This window comes from Cervus elaphus, chromosome 13, assembly GCF_910594005.1.
Source record: "Cervus elaphus chromosome 13, mCerEla1.1, whole genome shotgun sequence".
Taxonomy (NCBI): domain Eukaryota; kingdom Metazoa; phylum Chordata; class Mammalia; order Artiodactyla; family Cervidae; genus Cervus; species Cervus elaphus.
In genome coordinates this window covers 11,599,690-11,625,969 of record NC_057827.1, presented here as the reverse complement: position 1 = coordinate 11,625,969, position 26,280 = coordinate 11,599,690, and the positions used below count along the sequence as shown (strand labels likewise).

The 26,280-nt window shown below is 42.8% G+C and overlaps 1 protein-coding gene across 8 annotated transcripts in view; it reads right to left on the bottom strand.

The window, feature by feature from the left end:
- Positions 1-26,280, bottom strand: part of TTC23 (tetratricopeptide repeat domain 23) — a 143,911-nt gene that overhangs the window by 77,035 nt on the left and 40,596 nt on the right. For all 8 annotated transcript variants that reach the window (XM_043922537.1, XM_043922530.1, XM_043922532.1 and 5 more), the window contains 3 exons: positions 14,955-15,078; positions 9,478-9,628; positions 9,163-9,288 (listed from right to left, as the gene is read on the bottom strand). In XM_043922537.1, coding sequence (XP_043778472.1) covers positions 9,163-9,288; positions 9,478-9,628; positions 14,955-15,078 — 401 coding nt within the window. The remainder of the gene's footprint in view (positions 1-9,162; positions 9,289-9,477; positions 9,629-14,954; positions 15,079-26,280) is intronic.

The window sequence follows — 26,280 nt, the reverse complement described above, 5'->3', positions numbered from 1 at the left end:
GAACCTGTCTGTAAAGCAGAAATAGAGAGACAGAGACAGAGAACGATCATATGGACACCAGGTGAGGTGAAAAGCAGGCTGGGATGAACTGGGAGACTGGGATTGATACATGTACACGACTATGTATAAAATAGCTGAGTGATGAGAAACTGCTCTATAGCACAGAGAACTCGGTGCTCTGCGGCGCTCTCAATGGGAAGGAGACCCAAAGATGACGGGATACATGTGAGCATATGGCTGACTCACTTTGCTCTACAGCAGAAACTAACAGCGATGTAAAGCAATATATTCCAGTTAAAAAAAGGAATCTGTGCCATGTGGTTTTCTGCTTTTCCAAATTAAAAAAAATAATCTAAAATCTTCTTCAATCATGGGAATATGGGTGACGAAGAATAACAGGAAAAACCAAGTTATTTCCTTCTTTGTTAAGCATAAAGCATTCCGGATACAGAGCACTGCATGGGAGGATCTGACAGGACAAACCTCTCCTCTGGGGAGAGGTGGGGTGTTTCCTGGGAGCGGGGAAGGGAGGGGCAGTGCGGAGCACAGGAGCGTTTGTCAGAGCCTTGATGTCCAAAGGATAAGCGCCGAGAAAGCGATCCTTTAAAGAACCACACCTTCAGAGGTGTGACTAAGACACCACAGACCTCCAGGCGATGGCAAGGACTAAATAACAGAAGCTGAGCAGAAGAAGCAATGCTAGATTTGGAGGTTATTGACTGGACTCATTTAGGGAGGATGACAGTAGAAGCAAAGGCTATTACTGAAACATCAGACATTCACAACAAAAGCCCCGGGAATGCTTTGCAGGGAAGCATGTAGAACTAAGTAGAACTCCATCATCCTAATGAGGTGAATGGAGGCAGACACGACCACACTCCCCTACTCGCCACTGCTTTCTCCATTACCTCCCACCCCCCTCAGGAAGTACTGGCTAAGGGAAAACCCGCCCCCACGTTCTTGCCTCTTTGGAAAACTTGTGTTAGAATCACTTTGGAAATCCTGTGGCTATAATAAATCTAGGGAAAGAAAGACAAAGAAAACAAACCTGAGCTTAAAGCATATACACACACATATATACATATGTATAGCTTAGGCACTTCATAAGAGCAAAGACAAAACAAAACAGCCCTCTCAAGTCATAGGAAAAAGTACAGGAAAGAATATTGCAAGCCAGGGGCAGTCTTGAAGTACAGTATCTTACTCTGTGATGTAGGTACTACATGCTTTAAAATAAATCATTTCCAGAATGAAATGGCACAAAGGCAAAAGCTCAGAGAGCAACAACAAAACAGACCTTTTTTTTAGGCTTAGGATGTACTCAGATGCTTTAATGTAGGGTCCATTTTACCACCACAGAATGCCCCTGGGAGGCTGATTGGTCCCATTGCAACAGAAAAGGCGAGGGCGGGATTGTTTGGGGTCCTCCAGCTGGGAGGGCTGGAAGGACGCTAACGTGAACACAGGGCCACCTGCCTCTAAGGCCACGCTGTCGAACAGACCATGTCACGCTCCTCAGAGACACCAGGGAGTGTCCTGCTGATGCTCTGAGTGTCTACTTATCACAGGCATGCTAGAGAGCTAGCTCGGCACAGCAGGCAAGGCCGGGCCAAGTGCTCTCTGGGCAAGCTGTGGAGGACCCCGAACTCGACCCATCACGCAGTCGCAGAGAAAGCTAGGGACAGGCCCTGAGGTCCTGAGTGGCAGTCTCAACAGGCCATCATTATCATGCCATGTAGGAAGATTATTTCACAAGGGATGTGTGTGTGTATGTACACATGCGTGAAAATCGTATATCCCTGCTTTTATAAAGACATTATCTGTATCTGGGGAATCTATCAGTAATCAGGATAGAAAATGATACTTAACACTAGAAAAACTTTGCTTGCTTTTCCTAGTGACTATCTTGGCCCCATTTGAAAAAACAGCTGTGCACACAGGAACGCAAGGTTTGGACTCACTCCCCAGGGCTGAGAAATCATTACTGAATGAAGCAGTGCTGGGGCAGAGAAGCGCAGGTGGGAGGGGTGATGCTTCAGGCCACAGTTAGGGATGGAAGGCACGGAGCGTGAGCCACTCCGCAGCCCTCATCTGTCAGCTCAAGGAGAGGGGAGCTGGCCTGGCCTGATGGGCACCATAAAAGGCGAGGCAGGAGGAGGACGAGGAGGCACTGAAAGATGCCCTTTTAGGAGAAACACAAATCCCGCGAGAGCTGCCTAAGAAATTATCCACTTCCAAGACAGGGCAAAAGAAAAAGCCCTTGTGGTTGTGAGCGTAACTGTAGAAACGTCCAAAACCAAAGCCTGTTACTTTCTAAAGCAAATCAGTTTGGACAAAACAGTCACGCTTCAGTGGAGAAAGAAAGTGCATGAAAACCACGCAGTTTAAAGATGTATGTTCCAACGAATATGTTACAGTGAAGGACAAAAAGAAGCAGCGAAGTTTAAAACAACTCCCCTTAAATACAGTAACTTCGGAGGACATCTTGGAACATTAGGTCTCCTCAGGTATTCAGCACATACGTGTACAAGGCCTGCCATCTGCTGACAAGGTTTGGTACTGCCGGTTTAACTGGAAAGGGTTCAAGAGGCAGTGGATTTTGTCAGAGGATAATTTACTCAATTCTGTAGCAAGTGCTTCACATTAATTACGAATAACATTAGTCAGGTCTCAACAAATATCAGATCTTGGTCCTCATATCTGTATATTTCCTGTTTTACAATGTAAGACAGAACACCTCTTTCTGGGCAGGAAGAAATTCTGGACTGGTAGCCCTCCCAGTTACTACTCTCTTCCTCCTGTTAGGTAAATGGAATCATACAGTATGAATTCATTTCAGTCTTGCTTATTTCATAAATATCATGTTTGTGGGAGTCACCCATCATATTAAGCATAGGAGTAGTCTGATCATTTTCTTTCTATGAACAGATCACAGTCTTATCTACTCTACTGCTGAGGAACATCTGAATTGTTCCTAATTCTTGGCTATTACAAATAGTGCCACTTTGGACATTCTTGGCTATGTCTTTTGGTGAACATACGTCTGCATTTCTGTTGGGTGTACGTTTGGAAGTGATACTGCTGGGTCAGAGAGTATTAAGTATGGGCAGAGTAACATGGAAACATGTATTACCTTATGCAAAATAGCTAGCCAATGGGAATCTGCTGTGAGGCTCAGGGAACTCAAACTGAGCTTGGTAACAGCCTAGAGCGGTGGGCAAGGAAACAGGTGCAAGAGGGAGGGGGCGTATGTATACCTACAGCTGGTTCCTGTTGGTGTACGGCAGAAACCAACACAATACTGGAAGGCAATTATCCTTCAATTAAAAATAAATGATTAAAAAATGTAGTAATAAAGCTAACAGTTTTCTAAAGTAGCTATACCAAATACACTCTAAACAACCACATATGAGAAACACACGAGAGCATGGTATACTTGCCAACACGATGTTATGGGTCTTTTAAAATTTTTAGCAATATTAGTGGAAATGTAGTGGTATCCTGTGAGTTTAATTTTTATTTCCCTGGTGACTAATGAGAGGAATGTTATGTAATAGGTTTAATACGTTTAATAGCTATGTGGGTATCCTTTTTTGTGGAAAGTCTATTGCCCGGGAGTAATGGTTAGGACTTGGCACCTTCACTGCCGTAGTTCAATACCTGGACGGGGAACTAAGATCCCACAAGCTGCATGGCGCAGCAAAAAAAAAGTGTCTTGCCCACATTTCTATTCAGTTATTTGTCTTTGTTTTATTGCCATATAGGAGTTTTGTACAGATTCTAGTTATAAGCCCTTTGTCAATTATAAATATTACAAAATAACTTCTTTCTCTTTGTTCTTGTCTATGGTATGAAAGATATGCTGATTTAAGTACAGAATAATACAGCATCAAGCAGAAGGGAAGACGGACTTCCCTGGTGGCTCAGATGGTAAAGAATCCACATGCAACTCGGAAGACCTGGGTTTGACCCTTAGGCTGGGAAGATGCCCTGGAGGAGGGCATGGCAACTGACTCCAGTATTCTGGCCTGGAGAATCCCCATGGACAGAGGTGCCTTGTGCGCAACGGTCCTTGGGATCGCAAAGAGCTGGATACGACTGAGCGACTAAGCACACACAGAAGGGAAGAGAGAATTAACATACTTAAGTTCCTTACTTAAGAACGCTCAAATTACCACACAATTGCACTCATCTCACACGCTAGCAAAGTGATGCTCAAAATTCTCCAAGCCAGGCTTCAACAGTATGTGAACCGAGAACTTCCAGATATTCAAGCAGGATTTAGAAGAGGCAGAGGAACCAGAGATCAAATTGCCAGCATCCACTGGATCATAGAAAAAGCAAGAGAATTCCAGAAAAACATTTACTTCTCCTTCACTGACCACGCTAAAGCCTTTGACTGTGTGGACCACAACAAACTGTGGAAAATTCTTCAAGAGATGGGAATATCAGACCAACTTACCTGCCTCCTGAGAAATCTGCATGCTGGTCAAGAAGCAACAGTTAGAACTGGACATGGAACAACAGACTGGTTCCAAATAGGGAAAGAAGTAAGTCAAGGCTGTATATTGTCACCTGCTTATTTAACTTATATTCAAAGTACATCATGCTAAATGCTGGACTGGATGAAGCACAAGCTGGAATCAAGATTGCCAGGAGAAATATCAATAACCTCAGATACACAGATGACACCACCCTTATGGCAGAAAGTGAAGAGAAACTAAAGAGCCTCTTGATGAAAGTGAAAGAGGAGAGTGAAAAAGTTGGCTTAAAACTCAACATTCAAAAAACGAAGATCATGGCATCCAGTCCCATCACTCACATGAATGGGTCCCATACCATTCACGGCAAGTAGATGGGGAAGCAATGGAAACAGTGACAGACTTTATTTTCTCAGGCTCCAAAATCACTGCAGATGGTGATTGCAGCCATTAAATTAAAAGAAGCTTGCTCCTTGGAAGAAAAACTATGACCAACCTAGAAAGCATATTAAAAAGCAGAGACATTACTTTACTGACAAAGGTTTGTATAGTCAAAGTTATGATTTTTCCAATAGTCAGGTATGGATGTGAGGGTTGGACTATAAAGAAAGCTGAGGGCCAAACAATTGATGCTTTCGAGCTGTAGTGTTGGAGAAGACTCTTGAGAGTGCCTCGGACTGCAAGGAGATCCAACCAGTCCATCCTAAAGGAAATCAGTCCTGAATATTCATTGAAAGGACTGATGCTGAAGATGAAGCTCCAATACTTCGGCCACCTGATGTGATCAGAGCCAACTCATTAGAAAAGACCCTGATGCTATGAAAGATTGAAGGCAGGAAGAGAAGGGGACAACAGAGGATGAGCTGGTTGGATGGCATCACCAACTCAATGGACTTGAGTTTGAGCAAGCTCTGGGATTTGGTGATGGACGGGAAGCCTGACATGATGCAATCCATGGGGTTGGACACGACTGAGCGACTGAACTGAATTGAAGTTTCTTATATTATCTAGAAAGTATTTAATTGACTAATTATATTAGAGTGTAATATACCAGGGATACAAGCAAAAAATTCTATGGTAATCACTAGAAGAAAAAAATAATATAATGTATAACTCACCAGTTAATAGATAGGGAAGTGGAATGACAAAAATATTTGACTAAACTAAAGAAGGCAAGAAAGGAGAAAGAAAGGAACATAAAACTGGTAGGCAAAAGGAAATTAAAAAACTCAAATATATCAATAATTAAACAAAAAATATGAAGACTGAAAATTAAGAGAGAGAAAAAGATAATATAGGAAAATTGATACCTGAAAGCTAGACTGTCAATGTTAATATCAGCCAAAATAGATAGGGAACAAAGAAGAGTGATATATACTGACAAATAAAATAACAGATTAAGAAGATAGGGTGTTTAACTCTCCTCCCACCCAACAGAATATATTAGAATATATAAAACAATGACTGGCAGAACCATGGAAAGCTATAGATGGATCAATAATTATAGTTCAAAATTTAACAACACTTACCTTAAGAACTAATGTATCAAATGGGCAAAAAATAAAAAAACATAAATTTGAGTAACAGAATTAATAAACTTACCATACTATGGAGTTATTAGAACCTTAAACACAACAAGTACAGAATACAGCTTCCCTTTGCAGCACACTTGGAACATTCACCAAAATTGACTATGGACTAGGTCACAAAGAAGCTTCAGTAAATTTCAAAGACTTGATCCTACACAAATATGTTTCTGCCCACAATGCATTAAAATTAGAAATCAATAACACCAGAATATCTTGGGAAAAAACCCATATATCTGCAAATTAGAACACACATCATTTTAATAATCCTTGGATTAAAGACTAATTATATATAGGCTTAAGTTATGGACTTATTAAGACTTGATGTGAGAGATAGTGTTCCATGTTAAAACATGTGGGATAGATTAAAGCAAGACTTACAGAGACATTTTGGAGAATATCTTTGATATTTTGGTGGGAAAGATTTTCTAAATAAACCTTCAAGCATAAATCAGGTTAAAAATTAATGGATTTGACTCTAGAAAACTTAAGTTTCACACCATAAAGAACATCATAGACAAAATTAATAAATGAGCAATAGATACAAGAAAATGTTTGTAGTATTACTAATTTATAATACACAAGAAAATCTCAGTTATCAATAAAAAAGTACATGAAGTCCCAAAAGAAAAACCAGAAAGAATGCTAACTGGCTGTACATAGGAGGGGAACCCAAATGGCTAAACTGTATGTGAAGAGGTACTCAAACTCACTAATAAGAGATATATAAATAGAATTAACAAGTGCTGGTAAAGAATCTGCCTGCAATGTGGGAGACCTGGGTTTAATTCCTGGGTTGGGAAGATCCCCTGGAGAAGGGAAAGGCTACCCATTCCAGTATTCTGGCCTGGAGAATTCCATGGACTGTATAGTCCATGGGGTTGCAAAGAGTTGGACATGACTGAGTGACTTTCACTTTTACATGCATCAAGGTGACAAAGGTTAGAAAGACCAACTATGCCAAAGATTGTCGGGGATATGAGAAAACAGGAGCCCGTGTGCCCTGCAGGTGGGAGTGCAGATGGGTGCAGCAATTGGCGAGTGTGGTGACTGAAGTACGAGTGTTCCCTGCGACCACGCAATCCTATCCCTGGAGCATAAACCTCAGGAAAGCCTCCCTGAGACGCCTAAGGGGAGCGGCACAAGGATATTCACGGCAGCACCACTGCGGGAGCTGGGGACGAGCTGAATACCACGGCTAGCAGGACGCACACGCAGAGGAGAGCAGGCGCACCCTGTGGGGCACGGCAGGCAGGCCGCAGCCCTGAACAGGCAAGAGCTGAAAGCAGCGCCAGGGGATAAAAGCGAGAAACAGTGAAACACACGCGACAAGTGTACACAGACCTAAAATGTATAAATGCAGAAAACAATACTACTTATTATTCAGAGACAAAGATTTAAAGACATAGGTCATCGTTTAAGAGGTATTTATGAGGGACTTCCCTGGTGGTCCAGTGGTTAATATGCCACCTTCCAATGCAGGGGTTGAGGGTTTGATCCCTGGGAGGGGACCTAAAATCCCACATGCCTTCAGATCAAAAATCTAAAACATAAAACAGAAACCAATATTGTAACAAATTCAACAAAGACTTTAAAAATGGTCCACATCAAAAAAATCTTAAAAAAAAAAAAGGTATCTAAGATATGTATGACACAGAATAAGGAGCAGAATGAGAATAATGGAAGGAAAAAACTCAGTTTAAAAAAGGATACCAAAAGTTCGCATGGACTGATGAATCCTCTGTATCCAAAAACACTCCCAAATAAATGAACAAGAGTAGACTTATGATCACAAAAATATCTTTAAAAGCACAAGTCAAAGTTAGTCCTTCCAGCTTCCATTTATATGCAAGCAGTAGGTGTGCTCTTTCAGGGCCCTTTCCTTCTTAAAAGTGAGTCCATATAGGGTTATTGTTACCATCTTTCTAAATTCCATATATATGCGTTAGTATACTGAACCCTATATGCAAGACAGAAAAAGAGACACAGATGTATAGAACAGAATTTTGGACTCTATGGGAGAAGGCGAGGGTGGGATGATCTGAGAGAATAGCATTGAAACATGTATATATATAAGTGTGAAACAGATCGCCAGTCCAGGATGGATGCATGAGACAAGTGTGCAGGGGTGGAGCACTGGGATCACCCAGAGGGATGGGATGGGGAGGGAGGTGGGAGGGGGGTTCAGGATGGGGAACACATGTAAATCCATGGCTGATTCATGTCAACATGGCAAAAACCACTACAATACTGTAAAGTAATTAGCCTCCAACTAATAAAAATAAGTGGAAAAAAAAAAAAAAAAAGTGAGTCCACTGAGTCCCTGAGGTCTCTTGGGAATCAAGCAGTCTGATTATTCAGTTACAGTTACTTCCAGCTTGGGTTAAGCGTCCCCACGTAGGTCTGCTAGTGATTCTGTGCTTAGAGGACAGACCTTTCTCTGCCCTCTTCTTCCCACAAACACACCCTTTCAGAATGTGCAAATCCTGTCACCCCACTGCTCTGAGGATTGGCTTGGGGTTGGTCTTTGGAGAGGGATAGATGAGCTGCCTACCCAAGGCTCCTTCCCCAGGCTCCAAGCATTTTCTCTCTTCCACCGGGGTTTACTTGGTGAGTGTGGGGTGGGGTTAGGGAGAACAAGGAACAATCTTCTCATTCTCATGGATTCAGATATCTCTGAGATCTTTCTCCTTTGAGGCCCTAATCATAAGATCAACACACTGAAACAGCTTAGACTAGAGTGGTGGGGGAGGAAAGGAAAATGGGGCTAGGGGAAGGGGAGGGAACAGGAGCGTGAGGAGCGGGGCGGGGAGAACAGGCAAGAAACAGAAACCAGGAGGATGACAGCAGGACTCTAGGAGCCGGGCGGGTGTGGGAGCGCCACACACGTAGTGACGAGCACCACGTGGCTTGGTATAAGCCTTGGTCGTGGCTGCTCTGACACGACTGTGGTCTCCCCCCTTTTACTACTGGAAAATGGCTGTGGAGAAGTCACGGCAATGTCATGGAGAAGCTCCTCCTGTCTGAAGAGAGCATCTTCTGGCAAAGAACCTCCAGCAATCACGTATACAGAAGGTCCTAAACTGGAAACTTACTGCGCAAATGACAATTTGATCCGTGCTTGAATTTCCATCCATTCTTCTTTTATGATCTTTCCACACTGGAGCATCTCCTTTGAGAGTATCTCTGCCTTTGTCAAATTCTTTGACGCTTCCTTGAACCTGAGTTGTGTTCAGAAAACTTTATATCTGGTGCTGCATTCTGGGGCCCCAGCTCCCGGACACCCTTGGCCCTCATACCGCCCACCACCCTTCCTGAGCCACCTGTCAACTTCTGATTTGGCCTTAAAAGTTAAATGCCAGTGTTATGAATGGTATTTCTATCTGTAAAGACTAGAGGCAAAAGGATACTTTTGAAGGGAGAGTAAGGCTTGCCCCAAGGTATGGAACAGCTCAACCGAACACTTGAAAACATCTGTATTGTCATTGTATGGAGGCACAATGGAGCTGGTGAGGATTTCTTTGGCTTTTTCTGCATGTTGTTTTGCTTGTAGTGACATTCCTGTGGACAAAAAAAAAAAAAAAAAGGAAGTCTCAGTTTCTCTTTCACTTCAGTTGGACAGGAATATAGTTGATTCTGGCCAGGGAATCTAGTGCGGTGACTTCACATATCTTCCAGGGGCACATAGAGAGGTATCAGGGCAGTCTGCAAACCATCATCACTGGAAGAAACGATCACTGGAAGTACTCAAGACAAACATTTTTCCCCCAAATGTTTTTTTTGGAAATCAACAGGATAAGCAGAAACTGAACAGCTCTGAAACTTCACCAATATCAGATATAAAATGTTATAAATAATTATAAAAAACAAAAGGAATTTACAAAGACTACAGCATTCTGGGAAGGAAATAAAATTTTCATAAATGTTAATCCTGGCTTTGTGACACCAATCTTAACGGAATACTAAAAATTCTGAATCTTCTGCTCACCCATCCATAATCATAACTTTAAAGTTGCTTTAACATAATACACATGTGATGATGTCTACCAAGACTGACAAATAATTCCAATGAGATAAGGGGCTGCTAATGTGCTAAATCTCTTATTTCTATGTGGTAAAGAAATGGAGTTTAAAAACCAGTTACTACCAAGAACTAACTCCCAGCGGGTTCTAGTGTCCTTCCACTGGCATAGTCATCTGAGGAAAGGGTGATATTAGGGGTATCAGGACTTTTCGCTTTCCCATACCCTCACCTTCTTCCCTACAGCAACACACCCCTCCACTCATATCCCAATACTCCTGGTCTTACATTCTTCATTACATGGAATTGTATCTTCAATCTCTCTCTAAAAAAAAAAAAAAAGCTGTCAAATGTGAAGTTCATTCTGTTCCTATGTCTATAAAACAGAATAGATTTCCTGATGGAGAAAATCCTCCAGGGTGTGCATTTGCTGCATCAATCAGGGAACTCAAACAGGGGCTCTGTGACAGGCTGAAGGGTGGGAGGGGGAGGGAGATGGGAGGGAGGCCTGGGAGGGAGGGGACATGGGTGTACCTATGGCTGATTCTTGTTGATGTATGGCAGAAAAATACAAAATTGTGTAAAGTAATTATCCTTCAATTAAAAAATTAAAAAAAAAAAGAAATAAAAAATAAAGGCAAAAAAAAAAAAATCCAGGGTATGCTATTTTTGTAGGAGCACTTACAGAATTTTGTCTTATTTTTTTTTTTTAAAAAGCACATAATCAACCTACCAGAAATTTATTAGTGCCAATAACATATGCAATATTATAAAAGACATGATCAGTTCAGTTCAGTCGCTCAGTCATGTCTGACTCTTTGCGAAGCCATGGACTGCAGCACGCCAGGATTCCCTGTCCATCACCAATTCCCGGAGCTTACTCAAACTCATATCCATCAAGTTGGTGATGCCATCCAACCGTCTTATCCTCTGTCATCCCCTTCTCTGCCCACCTTCAATCTTTCCCAGCATCAGGGTCTTTTCAAATGAGTCAGTTCTTCGCATTAGGTGGCCAAGTATTGGAGTTTCAGCTTCAGCATCAGTCCTTCCAATGAACACCAAGGACTGATCTCCTTTAGGATGGACTGGCTGGATCTCCTTGCAGCCCAAGGGACTCTCAAGAGACTTCTCCAATACGACAGTTCAAAAGCACCCATTCATCGTTGCTCAGCTTTCTTTATGATCCAACTCTCACATCCATACATGACTATTGGAAAAACCATAGCTTTGACTAGATGGATCTTTGTCGGCAAAGTAATGTCTCTGCTTTTTAATATGCTGTCTAGGTTGGTCATAACTTTTCTTCCAAGAAGCAAGCGTCTTTTAATTTCATGGCTGCAGTCACCATCTGCAGTGATTTTGGAGCCCCAAAATATAAAGTCTGTCACTGTTTCCATTGTTTCCCCATCTATTTGCCATGAAGTGATGGGACCGGATGCCATGATCTTAGTTTTCTGAATGTTGAGTTTTAAACCAACTTTTTCACTCTCCTCTTTCACTTTCATCAAGAGGCTCTTTAGTTCCTCTTCGCTTTCTGCCATAAGGGTGGTGTCATCTGTGTATCTGAGGTTATTGATATTTCTCCCAGCAATCTTGATTCCAGCTTGTGCTTCATCCATCCCGGCATTTAGCATGATGTACTCTGCATGTAAGTTAAATAAGCAGGTGACAATATACAGCCTTGACGTATGCCTTTCCCGATTTGGAACCAGTCTGTTGTTCCATGTCCAGTGCTAACTGTTGCTTCTTGACCTGCATACAGATTTCTCAGGAGGCAGGTAAGGTGGTCTGGTATTTCCATCTCTTGAAGAATTTTCCACAGTTTGTTGTGATCCACACAGTCAAAGGCTTTGGCACAGTCAATAAAGCAGAAGTAGATTTTTTTTGGAACTCTAGCTTTTTCGATGATCCAATGGATGCTGGCAATTTGATCTCTGGTTCCTCTGCCTTTTCTAAATCCAGCTTGAACATCTGGAAGTTCACGGTTCACATACTCTTGAAGCCTCACTTGGAGAATTTTGAGTATTGCTTTGCTAACGTGTGAGATGAGTACAATTGTGCAGTAGTTTGAGCATTCTTTGGCATTGCCTTTCTTTGGGATTGGAATGAAAACTGACCTTTTCCAGTCCTGTGGCCACTGCTGAGTTTTCCAAATTTGCTGGCATATTGGGTGCAGCACTTAACAGCATCATCTTTTAGGATTTGAAATAGTTCAACTGGAATTCCATCACTAGCTTTGTTCATAGTGATGCTTCCTAAGACTCACTAGACTTTGCATTCCAGGGTGTCTGGCTCCAGGTGAGTGATCACACCATCACAGTTATCTGTGTCATGAAGATCTTTTTTGTATAGTTCTGTGTATTCTTTCTTGCCACCTCTTCTTCACATCTTCTGCTTCTGTTAGGTCCATACCATTTCTGTACTTTATTGTGCTCATCTTGGCATGAAATATTCCCTTGGTGTTTCTAATTTTCTTGAAGAGATCTCTAGTCTTTCCCATTCTATTGTTTTCCTCTATTTCTTTGCACTGATCACTGAGGAAGGCTTTCTTATCTCCTTGCTCTTCTTTGGAATTCTGCATTCAAATGGGTTTATAGTTCCTTTTCTCCTTTGCTTTTAGCTTCTCTACTTTTCTCAGCTATTTTTAAGACCTCCTCAGACAACCACTTGTCTATTTCTTCAAGGAACTTGAACTCAGCCTACTGGAAGCAGCATGGGTTGAGGTTCAAGAACGCTAGTTCTGAAATCACATTGCCCAGAAAGGCTTTCCTGCTCCATCACTTACCCAGAAATTTTGGCCTTATCTTTCTGGACTGTAGACAGAGATAATAACATTACCTGCCTCATAGCACAGTAGTGAAGTGTGTGTGTGTGTGTGTGTGTGCGTGTGCGTGTGTGTGTGCATGTGTTAACTCACTTCAGTCGTGTCTGACTCTTTGCGACCCCATGGACTGTAGCCCATCAGGCTCCTCTGTCTGTGGGATTCTAAGCAAGAATACTGGAGTGGATTGCCATGCCCTCCTCCAGGGGATCTTCCGGATCCAGAGACTGAACCCACGCCTTTTAAGTCTCCTGCACTGGCATTCAGGTTCTTTACCATTAGCGCCACCTGGTGATGTCTAAGGGAAATTATATGTGGAAAATAGCATGGTGCCTGGCACTCAATGAGACCTCAGTAATTAGAAGATACTGCTTTTATTTTAATCTGAGTAAAAAAAGTCCATAATGCAGAAAGGTAGCAGAATGTGGTGATTTTAAATGTCATTTAAAATCCTAGATGCCAGGACATTGGCACTGGCAACCAAAATCCTAGATCTGAGTCTCGGAGCAGCTATCTATTAACAGTCTGACCTGGGGCAGCCTGTTTCAAATCAAACTAGTTGTTTCCTCTGAATCTGGAAAATAGGGGGCATAGGGGTGTGGTTTGAACTAGATGATCTCCAAGGTCCCCTCTGGCTCTAATAGTCTTTGATCTAACAGGTAGGACCAGTCTATAGTCAGGTTCGGCTAAATTTATTGGGTGGCAGTTATATGTATAGCATTGCGGTGTTTTTCACTTCAATTAATTTATTCATTCATTGGGCCAATCAATGATGCTGGGAAGATAGCAGCATCGTTATCAATATCATCTCTTTTCGTTGAAGGGACAGAGTACAGAGACGTGCTCTTGTACATCTTGTCCGAGGTTGCCAGTTTATGGTTGTGCCTTCTCTGCATCCATTCTCCCTTGCCCTGTTTTCTTTTGAGGATGCCCCTACACACTCAGTCCATGTGATTTAGCCAAGGCCAGCCTCTGCCCCAGGATCCAATGGAAGCAAAGTCAGGTCTTACCAATCAGACCACGTGTGTATGTTCAATTGCTAGGTCATGTCAGACTTTTGACAAGCCCATGGACTTCAGCCCACCAGGCTCCTCTGCCCACAGGATTCTCCAAGCATGAATACTGGGGTGGGGGTTGCCATTTCCTTGGACTAGTTCTTGTCTTTGGCATACAACCCAAGTCAGCCCAATAAAAATCCCCAAACTGTGAGATTTTGGTAAAGATGCATTCTTTTTCTTTTTCATTTATTTTTTATTAGCTGGAGGCTAATTACTTTACAATATTGTAGTGGCTTTTGCCATACATTGACATGAATCAGGCATGGATTTACATGTGTTCCCCATCCCGATCCCCACTCCCGCCTCCCTCCCTATCCCTCTGGGTCTTCCCAGTGCACCAGCCCTGAGCAAGATGCATTCTTTTTTATCCTGGGAGCGCTGAGAAGGGAAACCTGAAGCTGCTGGCAACCTTGCTGCCACCATGTAGGCAAAGTTGGGCTAAGAATGCAGCCTATACAAAGGAAAGCAGAGTCAAGTGCTGGAGAAAGAGAGGAACGGAAATCTGATGGTGTTGTTTGAAAACGTGGATCTGGCTAAGTCTACAGTAAGACCTACCCTTGGATTTTTAAGGTGTATGGATCAACAAGTTGTCTTTTGGTTACTGCCAACTTGATTTAGCCTTTTATTTTGGGGGGAGGGGTTTGGTCTCACAGGCAAGAGATTTTCTATCAATACATATATGAATGGATTCTATTTTAGGCTCTGACTCTAGACCCTAGGCCATTTCTACAATGCCTTCAAAGCTAACAAATCAATTTTCTCCTAAGAACTGTTTTTAAGATCATAAAAAATAAAGCTCTGCAGTTCTAAAATCTTCTCTTTTTTACCTATTATATTAGAAAATCGTACGGACTGTGAAAGGAAATGGCTTCTCAATGTGTGGAGCGGAGAACATCCAAGAAAACCTGACCCTCCTAAAGTTAAGCCAAGTCTTGGAAAAAAGCAGAAACCAACTGGCTGACCCTCCGCAGCCTGAGGCAGACTCACCTTTCAGCTGAAGATAACCCTTAGCCAAGTTAACATGCGCCTCGGCCAGCTTCCAGTGGGAATCACCATAGCAGATCCTTGTCAGAGCCATGCAGTGCACAAGCTCATGGAGAGCCTTTTTGTACTGAAGGAAGGAAAAACAGGCCCACTAGTTAGACAACAAGGTACAAAATCAATGTGTACTTTTATCCATTCAGTATACATTTATAGAGTGATGATTATGGGCCAGGCATGGTTTTAAATGTGTGTGATACATCAGAGAACAAAAGTAAGACCTGATGTGGGTGGCAGGGTATTCTTCTGGTTGGGTAAAATAGACAATATACGTTAAAAAAAAAGGTAAAATGTACAGTACAGTTAAGTTTATAGTACAAAGATATGTTTTTGGTGGCAGAGTATTTATCTGGTTGGGTGAAATAGACAATATACATAAAAAACAGTAAAATTTATAGTACATTTAAGTTTATAGTAAATAGTGGAAAATGTTATGGAATAAAGAAGCTGCCCATAAATGACCAGCTCCTACATATTCAGACACAAGTGGGCCAGTGGTGGTAGTTTTCAAATAACACCCTCTAGTTCTCAATTCAAACATCTTCTTTAGTAGCTGGGATATTAGCAGAGCCAATGAGGTCAGCAGGACTTTGCAAACAGGTTTTGTTAAAGGAGTAAGAAGCACATTTTCATCCATTGCCAGGACAAAGAGAACAGTGAATGGTGTGGATTCTAGCTCCAGGTCAGCTTACAGCAACACTATTCTCAAAGAAAGGCTGGTGGCTTTAAAATACAGCTCTGAAATACTCTGACACTCCTTCCATCCAGAGATGGTGGTCTATGTCCCTTTTCTTTGAATCTGGGTTTATGACTGTTGGTTAAACTAACGTGGAGGCGGTGGGGCAGCACCACTTTTCGGGCCCAGGCCTTAGAGAACTGGCAGCTCCTACTCTCTGTCTCCCCTTAGGTACTCACTCCTGGAACTTGCTATGAGCTGAAAGGTGTCTCCCACCCCCAGATTCATTTGTTGGAGTCCTAAGTACTCCAGAATATAACTGCATTTGGAGAGATGAACTTTGAAGGGGTGAAGAAGTTAAAATGAGGCCGTCACAATGGGGGCCTCATCTAATATACTGGTGTCCTTATAAGAAGAGGAGACACGAGAAGTGGGCACACACAGAGAAAGACCTTGTGAGGACACAGCAGGCAGGAATCAGCAAGGCATGGAGCGAGGACGCGGAATAAAATCAACCCTTTCAGCACCTTGACCTTAGACTTCTAGGCTCCAGAACTGTGAGAAAATAAACTTTCTTGGTTGAAGCCACCCAGCCTGTGGTATTTTGCCACAGCAGCCCCAGAAGACTAAGAGCTTAACCATGGTTTCAGGAGGAAGCCTAAGCGGCCCCACAGAGGCCTCCACGGAAATGAGCTGACGACAGCATCAGTCAGTCAGCTGCAGGACGCTGCCACCCTGGCAGCGGGTGCTCCACACCTGCTGAGCCCAGCTGGTGCTGTACGGAGTAGAGGACCAGACCCCACTGAGCTCTGCACAGGCTGTGGGTTCATGAGCGAAATTAATGACCTTTTGTTTTACACCACTAAGTCTTGCTCTAAGACTGCCTACCCAGGTGGCACTAGTCATAAAGAACCTGCCTGTCAGTGTAGGAGACATAATAGATGAGGGTTCAGTCCTTGGGTCAGGAAGATCCCCTGGAGGAGGGTATGGCAGCCCACTCCAGTATTCTTGCCTGGGGAATCCCATGGACAGAGGAGCGTGGCAGGCTACAGTCCACAGGGCTGCAAGGAATCCAACACGACTGAAGCGACTTCACACACACACACACACACACACACACACACACACGTCTTGGGATGTGATATAGCAATAGATAGCTGGAATAGCAAAAGAGCAGGTAGAAGGTGCACAGCCTAAGGGAGTAAAGCAGAGGAAGAATGGTAAGAACAAGGACAGAACTGTACAGAAAACCCAGGAGAAGACCCAGGATACCCAACCCTCCCGGTCAATGCCTACGCTCAAAGGGCTTGCCCTTCCACACAGTTTCCACGTGGGTTAGAAACACTTTCACTTTGAAACATTCCCTTGACAACAGTACATAGCCAGACACTTGACCCCAAGACAGCTGCTTTTCTGACTTAGCAAGAGAAGCTGAGGGCACGCTGTGCTCACTCCATAGTGAAAAAGGAAGATGGAGTTGTGTTTTTTTTCCTATAGCAACATTTTTCTTACAAATAATATATGCTCATTATCAAAATGTTGCTGTTGTTTAGTCACTAAGCTGTGTCTGACTCTTTTGAGACCCCATGGACTGTAGCCAACCAGGCTCTTCTCTCCATGGGACTTCCCAGGCAAGAATACTAGAGTGGGTTGCCATTTCCTTCTCCAGGGGATCATCCTGACCCAGAGGTCAAACTTGCATCTCCTGCATTGGCAGGCAGATTCTTTACCACTGAGTCAACAGGGAAGGCCCATTATAAAAACTCAAGTGAGCAAAAAAAAGGAAAAAAGAAAAATCACCTGCCATTGAACCTCTTCAAGATAAGTAGGTAGCTAAATCTCTTTCTATTCTTCATTTTTGTGAATCTATATATTTTTTTCCTTTTAAAAATAGGCTTATAAGATACATACCTGTTTGCGACTTGTTTTCACAATTTGTGAACATTTCTCTATATCATCTTCTGTGATAATTTTTAATGGCTGTGTAGTATTTTACTGTATGGATATATCATAAGTGAGTTATTCAACCCATAAATATTTGAGCACTTAGGTTGTTTAAAAATTTTTTTCTCTCTGAACATCCTATGTGGATAGCTTTGCTCATATCTGTAAGTATTTTCTTAGAATGAATTCCTGGGAACATAACAATTGGGTAAAGGATATGCAAAGCCCTGAGGCTTTGCTAGAGTTTGCTAGACAGCTTTCATGAGAGGCTGTTTCCACCTATCTCCCTTCCAGCAAGTAATGTGAGCATGAAATGCTCCTTACACAGTGCCCAGCACTAGTTGGGGGTTAACTTGCCAATTTGTCAGTTTACTATTTCTCCTTGTTTTAGTTTTCATTTTTTTTTCTGCAAAGCTAGTAAGGCTGAACATCATGTGTTTATTGGCTTCATGTATATGTATTTCTTCTTTTGGGAAACATCTTTTTATGGCCTCTAAGAGCCAGGAAATTTAGGGAATGGCTTCCTTGGACACAGAGCAAACGAATACAGTGTATGAGAAAGAAAGAAATTATAAAAACATTGAGAAGTCTAGATAGACAGTTTGCCAAAAAGAGTGGGGGACGTGATCTGATGGTGAATCTATCCCAACCACAAGATTCCAAGGAAGGGCTATATGCAGCTGAGAGTCTGCCTCTCAGATCACAACCTGGGTCCTCACTACCTGCATCAAGGACCAGGGCACAGAAAGAGTGGCCTGTCCTCTCTCTGCTCTTTTATTTGCTAGGATGTATAGTCCAGATATCCCTTTCTGATTTTCCAACCTTTACCCTGCCAGTTCCAGTGGCTTTAGCCAACAGGCCTGGGTAAGAGGTAGAAGAGAAGTATGTGTAGGCAGACAATCTTAGAACTGGAATGATCCTCGGAAATAATCCAGTTGATCTCCTCAATTTAAAGAAGAAATGTAAGACTAGAAAGGTGAGATGATTTACCACCAAGTGGCAGAATCAGAACTCACAGTCAAGCTCCTTGATGCAAAGTCCAGAGCTCTTTCCACAACATCATTCTTAATATTAAAACACGAGACTCTGAGGATAAGTAGGTTTGGCCATACATATTTTTAAATGGACATTTCATGTATAGCTCTTGTCATCTAAATACTATTCTCTACCAGGATGAAACAGCATTGCATGAAACCACAGCTGGAACAGGGAAAGTACAAGATGAAACTGAAAAATCTCGCTGTGCCTGAAATCAAGGAAAGAATTACAGGGACGTATCAAGAACTCAGACGCCAGCTTGAAGGGGCTCCCACAGGGAAATATACAATAATTTAAGTTTTGCTGATGATAATGGATTGTAACACTTTGAAAAGTAGGATTTCTGGAATCCATATTGATATAAATAAATGAACAATTACGTGTGAAGAAGGGAAAGCTCTTCCTCATAAAAAGAATGCCAATAAACAAACATTGAAAGCATGGCAAAGTCAGAGAATCACCATTTGACAAACATCACAGCAATAACTGATTCAGGGGAGAATCATCAATGCATGTTAAAAGTAAGGGGTGAAGTTTTGATGAGGAATAGGATATATTCATAGTGTTAATGATTGTCCCCACAGAATACTGATTAATTACAAATGGAATAATAATTCTACAGTGAAGAAACCTTCCAGATAGCACCTTAACCAAGTGACCAAATTTAGCATCATAGTAATGAGACAAACAGACATCATATGCCTCCTAATAAGATGCACTGGAAAGGGCCCTTTCTCAGGTCTGTGGGATTTCTGCCTCAAATGCATAATCTATTCTAGTCATCAAGAAAACACGACAAATTCAAAATGGGGGGTATGCTACAAAACAGTTGGAGTATACGTTTGTGGCACCTGCCAAATTATTTTGTTGAAGCCCTAACCCCCAATGTGGCATGTAGAGATAAGGCCTCTAAAGATGTAACTAAGGTGAAATGAGGTCATAAAGGTGGGGCCCTGATCCAATAGGATTAGCATCCTTTTGAGAAGACACACCTTTCTCTCCTCCTTCCCCTACCCTTCATGCACAAAGAAGAGGCCATGTGAGGACACAGCTTGAAGGTGGTGGTCTACAGCCCAAGGGGTGAGTTCTCACCAGACAACAGCTCTGCTGGCTATTTGATCTTGGACTTCTAGTTTCCAGGATTGTGAGGACTAAATTTCTGTTGTTTAGGCTACCCAATCTGCAGTATTCTATTATAGCAGCCCAAGTAGACTAATATAGTACTTTTCACAAATATCAAAATTGTAGAAGACATAGACAGGCTAAGGAACTGATCTGACAGATGTGTTGGTGTTTTGTGCTCATGTTCAGCCATGTCTGATTCTTTGCAGCCCGCCAGGCTTCTCTATGGAATTCTCCAGGGAAGAATACTAGAGTGGGTTCCCATTTCCTGCTCCAGGGGATCTTCCTGACCCAGGGACTGAACCTGCCTTTCTTGCATTGGCACATGGATTATTTACCACTGAACCACCTAGGAAGTGCTTTTCAATAGATTAAAGGAGACTAAAGAGACCTTGTGGCTCAGCTGGCTAAGAATCTGCCTGCAATGTGGGAGACCTGGGTTTGATCCCTGGGTTGGGAAGATCCCCTGGAGAATTCAGGAATGGCTACCCACTCCAGCATTCTGGCCTGTATAGCCCATGGGGTCACAAAGTCAGACATGACTAAGTGACTTTCACTCACTCAAACTCACTCACTCAAAGAGACATAATAATTCTAGTCAGCATGATTTCATGGACTAAAACATGGCTCTATCTAATATTTTTTCCTGTAAAAGATACTACTGAGATAATTGGAGGAATATGAATAAGGTTTATAGATTAGATAATAATATGTACCAATATTAATTTCTTAAGGATTAAAGATTTACTAAGCATGGCCCCACCCATCAGAACAAGATCCAGTTTCCCCCTCACTCAGTCTCTCCCATCAGGAAGCATCCATAAGCCTCTTATCCTTATCCATCAGAGGGCAGACAAAATGAAAACTATAATCACAGAGAACTAATCAAGCTAATCACATGGACCACAGCCTTGTCTAACTCAATGAAACTTGGGTGCTGTGTGGGGCCACCCAAGATGGACAGGTCATGGTGGAGAGTTCTGACAAAACATGGTCCACTAGAGAAGGGAATGGCAAACCCCTTCAGTACTTTTGCCTTGAGAACCCCATGAACAGTATGAAAAGGCAAAAAGATAGGACACTGAAGATGAACTCCCCAGGTCGGTAGGTGCCCAATATGCTACTGGAGATCAGTGGAGAAATAATTCCAGGAAGAATGAAGAGACACAGTCAAAGCAAAAACAACATCCAGTTGTGGATGTCACTGGTGATGGAAGTAAAATCTGATGCTTCATAGGAACCTGAAATGTTAGGTCCATGAATCAGCGTAAATTGAAAGTGGTCAAACAGGAGATGGCAAGAGTGAACATGGACATTTTAGGAATCAGTGAACTGAAATGGACTGGAACGGGTGATTTTAACACAGATGACCATTATATCTACTACTGTGGGCAAGAATCCCTTAGAAGAAATGGAGTAGCCATCATGGTCAACAAAAGAGTGAGAAATGCAGTACTTGAATGCAATCTCAAAAATGAGAGAATGATCTCTGTTTGTTTCCAAGGCAAATCATTCAATGTCGCAGTAATCCAAGTCCATGCCCCAACTAGTAATGCTGAAGAAGCTGAAGTTGAACGATTTGATGAAGACCTACAAGACTTTCTAGAACTGACACCCACAAACGATGTCCTTTTCCTTACAGGGGATTGAAGTGGAAAAAAAAGGAATTCAAGAGATACCTGGAGTAACAGGCAAATTTGGCCTTGGAGTACAAAATGAAGCAGAGCAAAGGCTAACAGTTTTGCCAAGAGAACGCGCTGGTCATAGCAAATACCCTCTTCCAACAACACAAGAGATGACTCTACACATGGGCATCACCAGATGGTCAGTATTAAAATCAGACTGATTATATTCCTTGCAGCCAAAGATGGAGAAGCTCTATACAGTCAGCAAAAACAAGACTGGGAGCTGACTGTGGCTCAGATCATGAACTCCTTATTGCAAAATTCATACTTAAATTGAAGAAAGTAGGGAAAACCACTAGACCATTCAGGTATGACCTAAATCAAATCCCTTACGATTATACAGTGGAAGTGACAAATAGATTCAAGGGGTTAGAGCTGATAGAGTGCCTGAAGAGCTATGATGGAGGTTCATGACATTGTACAGGAGGCAGTGATCAAGACCATCCCCAAGAAAAAGAAATGCAAAAAGGAAAAATGGTTGTCTGAGGAGGCCGTACAAATAGCTGAGAAAAGAAGATAAGCTCAAGGGAAAGGAGGAAAGGAAAGATATACCCATTTGAATGCAGGGTTCCAAAGAATAGCAAGGAAAGATAAGAAAGCCTTCCTCAGTGATCGATGCAAAGAAATAGAGGAAAATAATAGAATGCAAAAGACTAGAGATCTCTTCAAGAAAATTAGAGATACCAAGGGAACATTTCTTGCAAAGATGAGCACAATAAAGGACAGAAACAGTATGGACCTAACAGAAGCAGAAGATGTGAAGAAGAGGTGGCAAGAATACACAGAAGAACTATCCAAAAAAGATCTTAATGACCCAGATAATCGCAATGGTGTGATCACTCACCTAGAGCCAGACATCCTGGAATGCGAAGTCAAGCGGGCCTTAGGAAGCATCACTACGAACAAAGCTAGTGGAGGTGATGGAATTCCAGTTGAGCTATTTCAAATCCTAAAAGATGATGCTGTTAAATGCTGCACCCAATATGCCAGCAAATTTGGAAAACTCAGCAGTGGGCACAGGACTGGAAAACATCAGTTTTCATTACAATCCCAAAGAAAGTGCAAACTATCATACAGTTGCACTCATCTCAGTCGCTGGCAAAGTAATGCTTAAAATTCTCCAAGCCGGGTTTCAATAGTACGTGAGCTGTGAACGTCCAAATGTTCAGGTTGGATTTAGAAAGGGCAGAAGAACTGGAGATCAAATTGCCAACATCTTTTGGATCATAGAAAAAGCAAGAGAGTTCCAGAAAAACATCTACTTCTGCTTTATTGACTACGCCAAAACCTTTGACTGGATCACAACAGATTGTGTAAAATTCTTCAAGAGACAGAAATACCGGACCACCTTACCTGCCTCCTGAGAAATCTGTATGTAGGTCAAGAAGAAACAGTTAGAACTGGACATGGAATACAGACTGGTTCCAAATCGGGAAAGGCATACGTCAAGGCTGTATATTGTCACCCTGCTTATTTAAATTATATGCAAAGTATATCATGCAAAATGCTGGGATGGGTGAAACACAAGCTGGAATCAAGATTGCTGGGAGAAATATCAATAACCTCAGATACGCAGATGACACCACAATTATGGCAGAAAGTGAAGAGGAACTAATGAGCCTCTTGATGAATGTGAAAGAGGAGAGTGAAGAATTTGATTTAAAACTCAACATTCAGAAAACTAAGATTATGGCATCTGGTCCATCACTTCATGGCAAATAAATGGGAGAACAATGGAAATAGTGACAGACTTTATCTTTTTGGGCTCCAAAATCACTGCAGATAGTAACTGCAGCCATGAAATTAAAAGACGCTTGCTCCTTGGAAGAAAAGCTACGATCAACCTAGACAGCGTATTAAAAAGCAGAGACATTACTTTGCCAACCAAGGTCTGTCTAGTCAAAGCTATGGTTTTTCCAGTAGTCATGTATGGATGTGAGAGTTGGACTATAAAGAAGGCTGAGGGCCAAACAATTGATGATTTTAAGCTGTAGTGTTGGAGAAGACTCTTGAGAGTCCCTTGGACTGCAAGGAGATCCAACCTGTCAATCCTAAAGGAAATCAGTCCTGAATATTCATGGGAATGACTGATATTGAAACTGAAACTCCACTACTTTGGCCACCTGATGCAAAGAACTGACTCACTGGAAAAAATCCTGATGCTGGGAAAGATTGAAGGTGGGACAAGAAGGGCACAACAAAGGATGAGATGGTTGGATGGCATCACCGACTCGATGGATATGAGTTTGAGTATGCTCCGGGAGTTGGTGATGGACAGGGAGTCCTGGCGTGCTGCAGTCCATGGGTTCGCAAAGAGTCAGACATGACTGAGTGACTGAACTGAAATGAACTTCAATAATTGTAGTGTGGTTATGTTGGAGAAATTTCTTTATTCTTAGGAAATAGGCACTGACATCCTTAGGGGTAAAAGCTCATGTATTTTTTAATTTACTCTCTGATATTCAGAAAAATAATGACAGTGTGTGAAAAGTAAAGTAAATGTTAACAATTGGTACATCTTACAACTTTTCTGTAAGTTGATAAGTTTTTTATAGTAAAAAATTACCAAAGAATGGTATTTCAAGAGACAAATTAGTCAAGTTAATACTTTCTTAAAAACACTTTAAAGGCTTCCTAGGGCACTTAACTTGAGGCTTGGAAAACAGGTGAACTGCCTCTCCAATGGCACTTCACATCAGCCCAAAGCTTCTTCTCATCACTTGAAACATTGTTACGCTGCTTGTGCCAAACCAAAATTTTATGTGTGCTGTTCCCTGTCCCTAGAACTCCTTTCCCTCAGCTCCTCTATGCTGGATCCTTCTCTTCTTCAGGTGTCAGTTCAGATGTCACCTCCTCACAGAGGACCTCCCTTACCTAAGACAGGCCCACCGTATTTCCTCCAGAGCACCTGGCACAATCTCTGGTTAGCTAGTTATTTACAAAGTCAACTGCTCCTTAGCTGCATGGGGGAATGCCCACTGTCTGTCCTGTTCACCAGTGAATCCAGGGATTCTTCATCTGAACTGCACATCACAGGAAATGATTTGGCACCATTCTAGATGTGCTTCCCTGGTGGCTTAGAGGTAAAGAACCTGCCTGCCGATGCAGGAGATGTGGGTTTGATCGCAGGTAGGGAAGATCCTATGGAGAAGGAAATGGCAACCCAGTATTCTTGCCTCAGAAATCCCATGGGCAGAGGGACAGTCCATGGGGTTGCAAAAGAGCTGGACATGACTTAGCAACTAAACAACCACCACCATTCTAGATGCATAGAAGAGAAGTTGATTCTTCACATACACCAAATGCCTTAGGGCATTAGGGCTTGATTCTCTTGCATGAGTCTGGTGAGCAGGCTGCCAGCTGAGACCTACACAGCACACAGACTGGCACACAGTAGTACTAGAGGACATCTGGTGCGTAATGAATATCAAGACCAAATTCACACCTTCTCTCCCTGTTCTCGCTCTTCTTCCTGTATTCACGACAGTAACAACGGGGACTGACAAGTCCCTGGCCCCCAAGCTGAAACCTCGCTCAGGAATTGTATACACCCTCTCGGGCTCACTCTTGCCTCTCTGCCTCCTGTTCCCCCTTTGTTACCATGTTTCACCGATTCATATTTCCAAATCTTCTCAAGAGATGTCAGTGTTTCCACTGCCTCTGCCATATTTTAGGCCCTCATAATTCCTTGCCGGGATTATTGCAAACGCCCTCTGAACGGGCCCTCCTCCTCCAACTTACGTCCGTCCTCCTCCTCCTCTATTCAGGTATCTGAGGTCTGAGTGATCATTCCAGAAGCTCAGATGCTCATGGCCCTTCCTGGCTTATAATCCTGTGACAGTTTCCAGCACCCTGAAGAGAAAGCGTAAACTTTTTCTGGGTGCTGAACACTCTCCGGGCCCCAGCTCTGGTCCGTAATCCAACCTCGGTTCCTTCCCTGTATAACGAAAGCCTGCTTCTCAGATAGTTCCACGTATTTCACCAAACAGGCTGTGCGCCCTCAGACCGCTGACTCTCGCCCGTCTGCCACCTCCGCTCAGAACACTATTGTCGCCGGTCGGACCCGGCCCTCTCTACTCCCTAAGCACTGTTATCGGTGCAGCCCAAGTAGCTCCCATCCCCACAGCACGCCTCAGGCGCTGTTGCTCCTCCATCTCTAGGGTCACTGCTCACGCTGCCTCCCCTCAACCCCAGGTTTGGCATCTGTATCACCTGAGCTTGTGTCTGTCACAGAACTCATGCTGACCATCATTAATTATCTATCTTCCCAACCAGGCCATGAGATCCTCTGAGGCAGAGCTTTCCCATTCATGCCCCGAGAGCCCCTGCACAACACCTGGTACACATCAGAAGTGAAGTGAAAGTTGCTCAGTTGTGTCTGAGTCTTTGAGACCCCATGGACTATACAGTCAGTCCATGGAATTCTCCAGGCCAGAATACTGGAGTGGGAAGTCTTTCCCTTCTCCAGGGGATCTTCCCAACCCAGGGATCAAACCCAGGTCTCCCACATTGCAGGCAGATTTTTTACCAGCCGAGCCACAAGAGAAGCCCAAGAATACTGGAGTGGGTAGCCTATCCCTTCTCTAGTGGATTTTTCTGACCCAGGAATCCAACCAAGGTCTCCTGCATTGCAGGCGGAGTCTTTACCAACTGAGCTGTCAGAGAAGCCTGGTACACAGTGGGTATACAGTAAATCTTTGTGAAATAAATAAATGGACAAATTAGGACCCAGCACATGTTGAAGCTGAAACTCCAATACTTTGGCCACCTGATGTGAATAACTGACTCATTTGAAAAGACCCTGATG